Genomic DNA, 13,900 nt, shown 5'->3' on the forward strand with positions numbered 1-13,900 from the left:
AGTAAACTATAACCAAGGACAAAACTCCGTTAAACAGTGACTTTACATAATAAAAATTGAAGCCCAAAACAGAAAACGCCGGGTCACAGACCCAGGATCCTGACAGAATAGAAACTATTTAAAATGACCTCAAGCCTTAAACATCTGAATCAGTAATTTTGATCCACGTGAAACCAGTGTGGGAACATTTTTCTGCAAATGTTTGATACTCTAAATAAAATTTGGCAATCATAAACAGTTTATGTATAGTCAGGTGTTTTGAGAGCGTGGTATTGCTACTTTTACTGTAGAAATGGTTAAAAGGTTTGACAACTATAGAAGTAACAGTTTGTCAGCATAAAGAAGAAAGCAGCACAAAATCATAACACGATATATTTTAATCTGATCCAATGGGTGAAAACCACTGCTTTACAACAACTGGAGTCAGTGAAGGAGTCAGTTTTTGCCTTTTCCACTGCCTACCCCCACCAACGTCTCCTCCACTCGTGTTAACTGTGGCCTTCCTCTGGTTCACACACCTGCACTCAGTCTGCCACCTCCTCTTCTTGTCAATCCTTTCATCTAGTTCTGTGGTAATGACACAGTCTTCCAGTTTAAATGTAGCATTACTAGTTCTTGTTGACACTGACAAGCCTTACCTTGTCGTATCCCTTGTGTGACACCTGATGGCTCTGTGTGATATTTGGCTGGATTCCTCTAATGCAAATTTCCTGCTCAAATATTATATTTCTGTCTTTTTTCTGTTTTGGGTCTCTTTGCCTACTTTAAAGACTTGTGTGAAAATGTGAAGATGTTTAATTTCATATTTGTGGAAAAACAGAAATAAAACTGAAAGCGTTCTCATTAAAAACAACCACCAGAGGGAGACTTAACATGGATTTATGAGTGTCTGCATTTAACTGAACGAAGGATTTTCAAGTTTGGACATGACGTATGAAGCACTGAATAAGTGGAGCTTGTTTTCATTCATTTTTTTCACTTTTAATTTTGCCACAGAGGAGAGAAGTTCAGACTTCATTTCAAGAAACAGAATGAATAAAACTTCCTGGATTCATTCATACTATGAAAATAAAACTCTGCCTAGCATTTACATCTTTGTGTTCATCATTGGTCTGGGAGCTAATGGATGGGTCCTGAAGTCGCTGCTGCAGAAACGGAAGAAACTTGGACACATTAATGTGTTTCTTTTGAACCTCGGACTTGCCAATTTTTTGTTCCTGCCAACACTCCCATTTTTGTCAGCGTACTACTTTATGAGGAGTAAATGGATCTTTGGAGATGCCTTCTGCAAGATCACAAGATTCTGCTTCAACCTGAATTTATATGGCAGCATTGGGTTCCTCACCTGTATAAGTGTGTACAGGTACCTGGTAATTGTCCATCCAATGAGGGTGATGGGAAGAATAACTGTCACTCTCTCTGTGGTGATCTCAGTCATGGTTTGGCTGCTGGTGAGCGTTCAAAGTCTCCCAGACATGTTCTTCACCAAAAAATCTAAAAATGAAACTGGAAAATGCTACCATACCACCTCTACGGAGTATATTGAGGATTACCTGAAATACAGTGTTGGCTGGACGCTCACTGGGTTTGTTATCCCATTCTGCATCTTACTTGGCTGCTATGGACATGTGACTCTTGTTCTCTGGCGGAAAAAAAACATCAACAAAGTGGTGAAAGAACGAAGCTTAAAGTTGTTGTTCATCTTGATTCTTCTCTTCTCAGTTTGTTACATCCCCTATCATATTTTCAAGAACCTCAGCCTTTATTCAAGAGTTCTGAAAAACAATAACGGGACACATCCAAAATGGGATGAAGGAGTCTTCAGTGCTCATCAGATAAGTCGTGGTCTTGTGTGTCTGAATAGTGTGTTGAATCCCCTGGTTTACCTCCATGTGAAAGATATTCCTGCTCAGCTCAGACAGCTGCTCCGGGGATGTCGTCAGACCTTTTATTTTCGGACTGTATCGCAAACAGAGTCTACAGAAGTTTGACAAGATTTTGACATGAATTATTTACTTTTTCAATTACAGCTGGATATAAGGACTGCTTTATAAGTATTTTATTGAACTACTCTTTTTCTGGATAATATTTTTGTCATAAAGGGCTACATACATACTTTTTTCCTGTGTTTATCATAATGCCGTTGCCACATGTTGAAAATGTTTTAAATAACCACTGCATTCAGATAACCCAGCTCCATGTGTCTTTGTTTTAACTGTAATTGCACTGTGTATGATTTCATTGGCTTTGACTAAGACAAAATCAATAACTAGTTAATGATATTTTAATTCTGAAATGTTTTGCGATCCTCAACATGAACTACTGTGCCATGTTCATGGTAATAAAGCAGCACACAAGCAATTATAGCAATAAAAAATAAATGATGCATATTTCATATAAGAGTAACCCTACATACTGTGCATAGCAAAGGGGGAGCCACAGCTAATATAATAATTGGTTATGTCACCTTTGTACATGTATGTTAGAATCACTGTTGGTGAGTAATGTTTTCATACCACTATGAGTGAGGACAGCATACCTTACCACACACACATCTCTCCTTGTTTGCAGAGCTGATATAACGGGCTGTCATTTCAGTTTCCCTGTTGTTCCTCTTTAGATTGCTTCACAACCTTCTGTTGTAATAGCATGCAGTGATGCCGCCTTCCAGTTTATGCCTAATTATAGTTCTTGTTAACCCTGATGAGGGATTTAAGCTGATAAAAACAGAGGGTTAACAGCATGGGAAACACTGCAAACTCTTTTTTTCAGATGGTATTTAAAAGGTTGTGTTATTTGTAATTAAATAGTTGTTAAAGAACAGGGACCCAGGGCACTACAGGTCAGGCCAATGTCCAATAGATGCAGCATTTTTTGTGGAAATTGTGGAACCTTTACCTTCAGGTCAAAGTCAGTGAGATTCAAAGTCGTCCGAGATTTTGAGTAGCTGCATCTGTCGTGAATTTGAACATCCCTGGTGACATCATTCTCGAGTTGTCGTGTTCGCAAGATTTCCAGAAAACTTGTTTCATTTTTACTTTTGTTATTCTCCACATTGTATCATAACCATCTGTTGTAATATCACACAGTGACACAGACTTCCAGTTTATACCTAGTGAACATAATTCTTGTCAACCTTGATATTCCTGTCATGTCTCGGCCTGTGGCTCTGTGGAATATTTTGGCATTTATAGCTCTGCCCAAGTTTGTGATATCTGGCTGGTTTCCTCTGATGCAAATTTGTTGCCCATTATAAATAAACTTTTAAATGTTTACCAGTGGTTATGTCCTGGATTTGAGTCCACCGGTCTTGTGAAACGTAACAAAGGGCTTTAAGCTGGTACGAACGGAGGGTTAACGGCACGGGAAACACAGCCAACTGGTTTTTCAGATGGTATTTAAAAGGTTGTGTTATTTGTAATTAAATAGTTGTTAAAGAACAAGGACCCAGGACACTACAGGTCAGGCCGATAGATACAGAGTTTTTTGGAACTTGACCTCTGACCTTTGCCTTCAGGTCAAGGTCACTGAGAATCAGTCATATGAGATTTTTAGTAGATGCATCTATGATGTGAATGATGTTCTTGAGTTCACAAGATTTCCAGTAAACTTGTTTCATTTTTACTTTTTCCCTCCGGATTGTGTCATAACCATCTGTTGCAATAGCATGGAGTGATGCTGACTTCCAGTTTAAATGTAGCATTACTAGTTCTTGTTGACACTGACAAGCCTTACCTTGTCATATCCCTTGTGCGACACCTGATGGCTCTGTGTGATATTTGGCTGGATTCCTCTAATGCAAATTTCCTGCCCATCAGAAATCATCTTTTAAATGTTTACCAGTTATGCTCTTTAAGACTTGTGTGAAAATGTGATGATGTTTAATTTCGTATTAGTGGAAAAACATAGATATAAAACCAAAAGCGTTCTCTTTAAAAACAGCCACCAGAGGGAGACTTAAGATAGATTTATGAATGTCTGCATTTAACTGAAATTTCAGTCATGTTTCAAAATGAAGGATTTTCAAGTTTGGACATGACATATGAAGGACTGAATAAGTGGAGCTTGTTTTCATTCATTTCTTTCACTTTTAATTTTGCCACAGAGGAGAGAAGTTCAGACTTCATTTCAAGAAACAGAATGAATAAAACTTCCTGGATTCGTTTATACTATGAACATATTACTGTGCCTACAAGTTACATCTTTGTGTTCATCATTGGTCTGGGAGCTAATGGATGGGTCCTGAAGTCGCTGCTGCAGAAACGGAAGAAACTTGGACACATTAATGTGTTTCTTTTGAACCTCGGACTTGCCAATTTTTTGTTCCTGCCAACACTCCCATTTTTGTCAGCGTACTACTTTATGAGGAGTAAATGGATCTTTGGAGATGCCTTCTGCAAGATCACAAGATTCTGCTTCAACCTGAATTTATATGGCAGCATTGGGTTCCTCACCTGTATAAGTGTGTACAGGTACCTGGTAATTGTCCATCCAATAATGGTGATGGGAAGAATAACTGTCACTCACTCTGTGGTCATCTCAGTCATGGTTTGGCTGCTGGTGAGCGTTCAAAGTCTCCCAGACATGTTCTTCACCAAAAAATTTAAAAATGAAACTGGAAAATGTTACGATACCACCTCTAGTGAGTATATTGAGGATTACCTGAAATACAGTGTTGGCTGGACACTCACTGGGTTTGTTATCCCATTCTGCATCTTACTTGGCTGCTATGGACATGTGACTCTTGTTCTCTGCCGAAAAAAAAACATCAACAAAGTGGTGAAAGAACGAAGCTTAAAGTTGTTGTTCATCTTGATTCTTATCTTCTCGGTTTGTTACATCCCCTATCATATTTTCAAGAACCTCAACCTTTATTCAAGAATTCTGATTAAAAAAAACAGGAGGCCTCGAAAATGGGATGAAGGAGTCTTCAGTGCTCATCAGATAAGTCGTGGTCTTGTGTGTCTGAATAGTGTGTTGAATCCCCTGGTTTACCTCCATGTGAAAGATATTCCTGCTCAGCTCAGACAGCTGCTCCGGCGGTGTCGTCAGACCTTTTATTTTCGGACTGCATCTCAAACAGAGTCTACAGAAGTTTGACAAGATTTTGACATGAATTATTAACTTTTTCAATTACAGCTGGATATAAGGACTGCTTTATAAGTATTTTATTGAACTACTCTTTTTCTGGATAATATTTTTGTCATAAAGGGCTACATACATAATTTTTTCCTGTGTTTATCATAATGCCGTTGCCACATGTTGAAAATGTTTTAAATAACCACTGCATTCAGATAACCCAGCTCCATGTGTCTTTGTTTTAACTGTAATTGCACTGTGTATGATTTCATTGGCTTTGACTAAGACAAAATCAATAACTAGTTGATGATATTTTAATTCTCAAATGTTTTGCGATCCTCAACATGAACTACTGTGCCATGTTCATGGTAATAAAGCAGCACACAAGCAATTATAGCAATAAAAAATAAATGATGCATATTTCATATAAGAGTAACCCTACATACTGTGCATAGCAAAGGGGGAGCCACAGCTAATTTGTCACCTTAGTATGTTAGAATCACTGTTGGTGAGTAATGTTTTCATACCACTATGAGTGAGGACAGCATACCTTACCACACACACATCTCTCCTTGTTTGCAGAGCTGATATAACGGGCTGTCATTTCAGTTTCCCTGTTGTTCCTCTTCAGATTGCTTCACAACCTTCTGTTGTAATAGCATGCAGTGATGCCGCCTTCCAGTTTATGCCTAATTATAGTTCTTGTTAACCCTGATGAGGGATTTAAGCTGATAAAAACAGAGGGTTAACAGCATGGGAAACACTGCAAACTCTTTTTTCAGATGGTATTTAAAAGGTTGTGTTATTTGTAATTAAATAGTTGTTAAAGAACAGGGACCCAGGGCACTACAGGTCAGGCCAATGTCCAATAGATGCAGCATTTTTTGTGGAAATTGTGGAACCTTTACCTTCAGGTCAAAGTCAGTGAGATTCAAAGTCGTCCGAGATTTTGAGTAGCTGCATCTGTCGTGAATTTGAACATCCCTGGTGACATCATTCTCGAGTTGTCGTGTTCGCAAGATTTCCAGAAAACTTGTTTCATTTTTACTTTTGTTGTTCTCCACATTGTATCATAACCATCTGTTGTAATATCACACAGTGACACAGACTTCCAGTTTATACCTAGTGAACATAATTCTTGTCAACCTTGATATTCCTGTCATGTCTCGGCCTGTGGCTCTGTGGAATATTTTGGCATTTATAGCTCTGCCCAAGTTTGTGATATCTGGCTGGTTTCCTCTGATGCAAATTTGTTGCCCATTATAAATAAACTTTTAAATGTTTACCAGTGGTTATGTCCTGGATTTGAGTCCACCGGTCTTGTGAAACGTAACAAAGGGCTTTAAGCTGGTACGAACGGAGGGTTAACGGCACGGGAAACACAGCCAACTGGTTTTTCAGATGGTATTTAAAAGGTTGTGTTATTTGTAATTAAATAGTTGTTAAAGAACAAGGACCCAGGACACTACAGGTCAGGTCGATAGATACAGAGTTTTTTGGAACTTGACCTCTGACCTTTGCCTTCAGGACAAGGTCAGTGAGAATCAAAGTCATATGAGATTTTTAGTAGATGCATCTATGATGTGAATGATGTTCTTGAGTTCACAAGATTTCCAGTAAACTTGTTTAATTTTTACTTTTTTTTCCTCCAGATTGTGTCATAACCATCTGTTGCAATAGCACGCAGTGATGCTGACTTCCAGTTTAAATGTAGCATTACTAGTTCTTGTTGACACTGACAAGCCTTACCTTGTCTTATATTTGGCTGGATTCCCCTAATGCAAATTTCCTGCCCATCAGAAATCAACTTTTCTTTTTTTGCATTTTTGGCCTCAGCAGCTTTTATCATCAGTGGAGGGAGACAGGCAATGGGGGGAAGATACGGGGGAAGACACGCGGGCAAATTGGCGACATGCTGGGACTTGAAAATGGGACGAAGCAGTTTTCGGTGCTCATCAGATAAGTTGTGGTCTTGTGTGTCTGAATAGTGTAATGTGGCATATGTATGTGGTTGCCGGCTTCGCCACTAAGCCACCCAGGCACCCAGAAATCAACTTTTAAATGTTTACCAGTTATGTTCTTTAAGACTTGTGTGAAAATGTGATGATGTTTAATTTCGTATTAGTGGAAAAACATTGAAATAAAACCAAAAGCGTTCTCATTAAAAACAACCACCAGATGGCAACTTAGCATAGATTTAATGAGTGTCTGCATTTAACTGAAATTTCAGTCATGTTTCAGGAAGTCCCAGTTCATCCTTGCCCTCCCTGTGTTCCTGTTAAGTCTCAGTCTGTGTAACATGTCCTTCTTAGTTACTTCCTGCCTTAGTTTGATAGTCTCTTGTCGCTCGTGTTTTGTATTTAGTTCTACTTCTCTTGTCCCGTTTTCCCAACAAGTCTCAGCTGTGGTCCCACCTGTTTCCTCTTCTGTGGTTTTCTCTGGACTCCTAGTTTCTTTTTGTTCCACTGCACATCTTTTGTGTGCTTCTACAGTTACCAGCAAATAAAGCTGAGGTTCAAAATCAAGTCCCGAGTCCTGCTTTGGGGTCCTAATCCTGCCTGGTGCACAGCGGTCCATGATAAAGTGGTTAAAGAAGTGCAATGGAAACAATACAAAGCTGAGAATATAGTTCTGTTGATTTTTTTTGTTCTCTTTATCTCTGTTTAGAATATGTGAAAATAAGATTATGTTTAATTTCATATTTGAGCAAAAATATCAACAATATTAAGGGTTTCAAATTCAAAGCTACCACCAGAGGGAGACTCTTACCTGTCCTTTCAACACAAAGCTTTGGCATCACCAAATTGCTAATTTAAATGACACCTCAATTTCACAAAACTTGCACTGAAATTTCATTTAGTTGCAGCCTACCATGAATCCACCATGGTAGAGTTTATGTTTTTGTGTAGTGCTTTTCAAATGATAAAGTCTGTGAACCAGCAAGCAGTTGGACAAAGCTTATGTGCATATCTGCATGAGGTGCAGCACAGACACTTATCTCAAATCTCAAACTTTAGGGTTTCAATCAGGGACAACACATAAACACATGCATCTGGTTTTCATTCACTTTTATTTCTGCTACAGAGGAGAGAAGTTGTACGAGTTGTGTAAGCAGAGCATTTACTGTTAGAAACAACTTTTTCTTGAATTACACTCACCAGGATATGTATGATATTTTTGTGTAGTAGTTTATAAACAACAAGCAAATGCACAAAGACTGCATAGATCTGTGCATGGGGTGTTACACACAGGGTTTCCTGTGATGTTAAAAATGGATTTTAAGATAGCTGATGTGTCAAACAGGAAGTTTTCTTTTAGCAGAGGAGGTCATGCCTCCTCTGCTCTTCAAAAGCCACTTCTACAGCCGAGGAGTTGAACTGCTTTGTCTTCATTTAAAGAAACAGAATGACTACAACTACCCGGACTCGTTCATATGAAAATATAACTCTGCCTAGATTTTACATCTTTGTGTTCATCCTTGGTCTGGGAGCTAGTGGATGGGTACTGAAGTCGCTGCTGCAGAAATGGAAGAAAGTTGGACACATTAATGTGTTTCTTTTGAACCTCGGACTTGCCAATTTTTTGTTCCTGCCAACACTCCCATTTTTGTCAGCGTACTACTTTATGAGGAGTAAATGGATCTTTGGAGATGCCTTCTGCAAGATCACAAGATTCTGCTTCAACCTGAATTTATATGGCAGCATTGGTTTCCTCACCTGTATAAGTGTGTACAGGTACCTGGTAATTGTCCATCCAATAAGGGTGATGGGAAGAATAACTGTCACCCACTCTGTGGTGATCTCAGTCATGGTTTGGTTGCTGGTGAGCGTTCAAAGTCTCCCAGACATGTTCTTCACCAAAAAATTTAAAAATGGAACTGGAAAATGCTACCATACCACCTCTAGTGAGTATATTGAGGATTACCTGAAATACAGTGTTGGCTGGACACTCACTGGGTTTGTTGTCCCATTCTGCATCTTACTTGGCTGCTATGGACATGTGACTCTTGTCCTCTGCCGAAAAAAAACCATCAACAAAGCGGTGAAAGAACGAAGCTTAAAGTTGTTGTTCATCTTGATTCTTCTCTTCTCGGTTTGTTACATCCCCTATCATATTTTCAAGAACCTCAGCCTTTATTCAAGAGTTCTGAAAAAAAATAACGGGACACATCCAAAATGGGACGACAGAGTCTTCAGTGCTCATCAGATAAGTCGTGGTCTTGTGTGTCTGAATAGTGTGTTGAACCCCCTGGTTTACCTTCATGTGAAAGATATTCCTGCTCAGCTCAGACAGCTTCTCCGGGGATGTCGTCAGATGTTTTATTTTCGGACTGTATCTCAAACAGAGTCTACAGAAGTTTAACAAGATTTTGACATGAATTATTAACTTTAACATTTTTAATTACAGCTGGATGTAAGAACTGCTTTTTTTTTATTACTTTCTCTTTCTGGATAATATTTTTGTCATAAAGGGCTACATACATACTTTTATTCCTATGTTTGTCATAATGCCGTTGCCACATGTTGAAATTGTTCTAAATAACCACTGCATTCAGATAAACCAGCTCCATGTGTCTTTGTTGTAACTGTAATTGCACTGTGCATGATTTCATTGGCTTTGATGGAATCAACATCTATAACTAGTTGATGATATTTTATTTCTGAAATGTTGCTGAGATTCAAACTTGTCCGATATTTTGAGTAGATGCAACTATCATGTGAATTTGAACATCCACGGTGACATCACTCTTAAGGTATCGCTTTCGCAAGATTTCAAGGAAGTTTTTTTTCATTTTTCCTCTTTATTTTCACCAGATTGTGTCAGCACCTTCTGTTGTAATAACACAGTGACACAGACTTCCAGTTTATACCTAGTAATCATAATTCTTGTCAACTTTGATATTCCTGTCCTGTGGCTCTGCGGAAGAGTTTTGGATTTACGGTCGTCCAAATTTCCCATTGTGATGTCTGTCTAGTTTCCTCTGATGCAAATTTGTTGCCCATTATAAATAAACTTTTAAATATTTACCAGTTGTTATGTCCTGGATTTGGGTCCACTGGTCTTGTGAAACATAACAAAGGGATTTAAATAGTTGTTTAAGAAAAAGAACCCAGGGCACTACAGGTCAGTCCCATAGGTACATGAAGTAACTGATTTTTGATATGCTGTTGTGAATACTTCCTAAGTGTTGCTGAATACAGTATAATTTACAGTTTTAAAAGTATCAGTCCATTTACATTGTTTTAGTATATAAAGATTGTCCCAGGAATTGTTTTAGGGGTACCCAGAATTACGTCAGTTGAGTCAATTAAAGTCTGCACAAAAAAAGATCATATACTGTAGTTTTTGAGAAGCACTGTACTTAGCGAAAGGAAATCATCTTACCATAAAAATCTCATTCCATCTTATCCCACCTCACAAGAAGTAGTTAAAGCAGTGCAATATAAACAGTGCAAAACCGACAAAATATAATTCTGTCTCATTTGATTGTTTTGGGGGGGGGGTGTCTGTTTTTAGAACATGTATATATATATATATATATATATATTAGGGGTGGGACTCGATTAAAAAAATTAATCGAATTAATTACAAGCTTTGTAATTAATTAATCGAAATTAATCGCATTTTAATCGCATTTCAATATTTGACATGAGAAATATTAATTTAAGTTTAGTTGATGAATGAATCAATATACATAAGCTTAAACTTCAAAATTTTGTTTATTTTCCCACCAGTCTACTACACAGACCAACGAAGGGTGGAAGTGCTCCTGTGATAAGCAAACTCCTGAAATTAAAGTTAAGCATCATAACTGGATAGTTTTATTCAACATTAATGTCTCACTTGTTATAGTTGGAAATTAATCATTCTCTCAGCTGTATTCCTTGATGTTGAAATGTGTTATGCTTGTTTTAACAGCTTATTTTGAATTAAAGACTTAAAATTAAACCACAAAAAGGAGAAAAAGTTCGTTCTCCGTTTAACAGCTGTTTTTACACAGCTGTGCTTCGCACTCACGGTTGCTAGGCGACATGAGCTACACAGAGGTGACGGCAGCTGATATGAAGGCTAGCTGCTCACTTCCGGCCTTTGTGGTGTTCGTGGGCTGCGAAAGACGTGGGCCGGGTCCTTCGCAGGATGCGGCCCCTAATTTGGACATTGTGCGTCGATATAATCTGTATGCCGGGAACTCGTGCACTGAGAAACGTTCCACGGTGCAAAGCGCGATTAAAATGCGTTAAAATTTTTAACGCGTTAATTTCCCCATAATTAATTAATCAAAATTAACGCGTTAAAGTCCCACCCCTAATATATATATATATATATATATATATATATATATATATATATATATATATATATATATATATATTAAACATCTGCACACTGACAATGAATTTTACACCAGACCATGTGGACATTCACTGTTGGTTAATGAAGATTTTAAAGCATAATATTTAGCAGCACTTTATAACTCCTCCAGATGTCAAATGAAATTTAATTTTAATTTTTTGTAATATTAGAGTATTATCATAATAAAAAAAATACTTAATGGCAGGTACACTGGAATTATGGAGGTTACAATTTAAAATTTTTGAGGAAAGAAAGAAGAAATGATACTGTAAGTAGGTTTAAGTAGTGAGTAACTTTTGGGTATTTTGTCTGTGTAGCTTCTCAGTCATCCGGGTCATAGCAGTCTCTGGAGCTTGTAAAAAAGGTGACTAGACTTCTCTTTTGGTTTTATTTCTTGAAGACGTTTCACCTCTCATCTGAAAGGCCTTTTCAGTTCTCAGTTGTCTCAGTTGTGGGTATTTTGGTGAAAAAACAAACAGTACTAGCAGTATTAGGTCTAGCCTGAATAATATGCATCTGTGGTGTGAATCTGAACATTCTAGGTGAGCTTGTTCTTGAGTTATCGTGTTCACAAGCTTTTCAGAAAACTTGACCTTTGACCTTTAGTTTGAGGTCAAGGTGAACAAGAGCCAAACTCATCCAAGATTTTTAGCAGATACATTATGGTGTGAATTTGAACATCCGAGGTCACATCGTTCTCAAGTTAGTTAAAGTTTAGTGGAACAAACATGGCCGCCAAAGCTATGACAATATCTTAACCTTTTCTTCAGAAACAGCAGAGCTAAAAATTCATAATTCTTATTCTAAAAACAAAATAATAATAATAATACCAAGAAAAACAACCCAGTGGGTCTCAGTTGGATAATCTTTTTTCTGAGAAACCTTTCAAGATATGATGGTAAAGATTAATGCAGAATTTCATAGTGCATAACCAGTGGATGGAGGAAGTGTCTCTTACTAAAACCTACTGAATACTCTCATTCTACAACAGTCAAAACACAGCTGATAATTAGTTATCAAGGAGACCAATGACTGATATTTGGAAAAAAGTAATGAGTTTATGTAGCAGCATATAAATTCAGGAGGTTAATAAAAGTGTACTGTGGTCTCTGGGTGTTGGACCCAGGGTTTTATGGGTTTGTGATTTATTCATGAGAAGTGATTCATATTCATGGTTTTCTGTTGAGAATATTTATATTTCCTGGTGCTTAGGACTTTTATTATCTTGTGATGCCTGGTATTGGTTCCTTATTTGTTGTATTTATTTGTGCCTGTAGTCTTTTATTTGCAGATAACTTTTAGTTTATTAGCTCCCTGTGTATCCTGCCTCCCTCATGTTTCCATCTGTGTTTTGTCTTTTATCCCTGTGTGTTAACTTAGTGTTTTGTTCTTTATATCTTGCTTAGTTTTCTCTGTGTTTTGTATGTATATTCTGAGGTATTTGTTACCTGGGTCCTGTTCTTGGTTATAACTTGTTTGTTTTCTCTGGTTTTCTTACTCTTGTTTCACCTTCCTTTGCTGTCTTGTGTCTATTTGTAACAATTATGTTTATTCCAGAAGTCCCAGTTCATCCTTGCCCTCCCTGTGTTCCTGTTAAGTCTCAGTCTGTGTAACATGTCCTTCTTAGTTACTTCCTGCCTTAGTTTGATAGTCTCTTGTCACTCGTGTTTTGTATTTAGTTCTACTTCTCTTGTCCCTTTTTCCCAACGAGTCTCAGCTGTGGTCCCACCTGTTTCCTCTTCTGTGGTTTTCTCTGGAGTCCTAGTTTCTTTTTGTTCCACTGCACATCTTTTGTGTGCTTCTACAGTTACCAGCAAATAAAGCTGAGGTTCAAAATCAAGTCCCGAGTCCTGCTTTGGGGTCCTAATCCTGCCTGGTGCACAGCGGTCCATGATAAAGTGGTTATAGAAGTGCAATGGAAACAATACAAAGCTGAGAATATAGTTCTGTTGATTATTTGGGTTCTCTTTATCTCTGTTTAGAATATGTGAAAATAAGATTATGTTTAATTTCATGTTTGTGCAAAAATATCAACAATATTAAGGGTTTCAAATTCAAAGCTACCACCAGAGGGAGACTCTTACCTGTCCTTTCAACACAAAGCTTTGGCATCTTCCAAATTGCTAATTTAAATGACACCTCAATTTCACAAAACTTGCACTGAAATTTCATTTAGTTGCAGCCTACCATGAATCCACCATGGTAGAGTTTATGTTTTTGTGTAGTGCTTTTCAAATGATAAAGTCTGTGAACCAGCAAGCAGTTGGACAAAGCTTATGTGCATATCTGCATGAGGTGCAGCACAGACACTTATCTCAAATCTCAAACTTTAGGGTTTCAATCAGGGACAACACATAAACACATGCATCTGGTTTTCATTCACTTTTATTTCTGCTACAGAGGAGAGAATTTGTACGAGTTGTGTAAGCAGAGCATTTACTGTTAGAAACAACTTTTTCTTGAATTA

The 13,900-nt window shown here is 37.8% G+C and overlaps 3 protein-coding genes across 3 annotated transcripts; all 3 read left to right on the forward strand.

Moving 5' to 3' along the window:
- The first annotated feature begins 1,031 nt into the window (after window positions 1–1,031).
- On the forward strand, window positions 1,032–1,991 carry LOC115783303 (P2Y purinoceptor 1-like). Its single transcript, XM_030734071.1, has one exon. The coding sequence runs from the start codon at window positions 1,032–1,034 to the stop codon at window positions 1,989–1,991; it is 960 nt and encodes a 319-aa protein (XP_030589931.1).
- Window positions 1,992–4,140: 2,149 nt separating this feature from the next.
- Window positions 4,141–5,100, forward strand: LOC115783307 (P2Y purinoceptor 1-like). The gene has a single exon (XM_030734077.1). The coding sequence runs from the start codon at window positions 4,141–4,143 to the stop codon at window positions 5,098–5,100; it is 960 nt and encodes a 319-aa protein (XP_030589937.1).
- Window positions 5,101–8,484: 3,384 nt separating this feature from the next.
- On the forward strand, window positions 8,485–9,464 carry LOC115783528 (P2Y purinoceptor 1-like). Its single transcript, XM_030734395.1, has one exon. The coding sequence runs from the start codon at window positions 8,485–8,487 to the stop codon at window positions 9,439–9,441; it is 957 nt and encodes a 318-aa protein (XP_030590255.1). The 3' UTR covers window positions 9,442–9,464.
- The last annotated feature ends 4,436 nt before the right edge of the window (window positions 9,465–13,900 follow it).

This window comes from Archocentrus centrarchus, chromosome 7 (assembly GCF_007364275.1).
Source record: "Archocentrus centrarchus isolate MPI-CPG fArcCen1 chromosome 7, fArcCen1, whole genome shotgun sequence".
NCBI classification, from domain to species: Eukaryota; Metazoa; Chordata; class Actinopteri; order Cichliformes; family Cichlidae; genus Archocentrus; species Archocentrus centrarchus.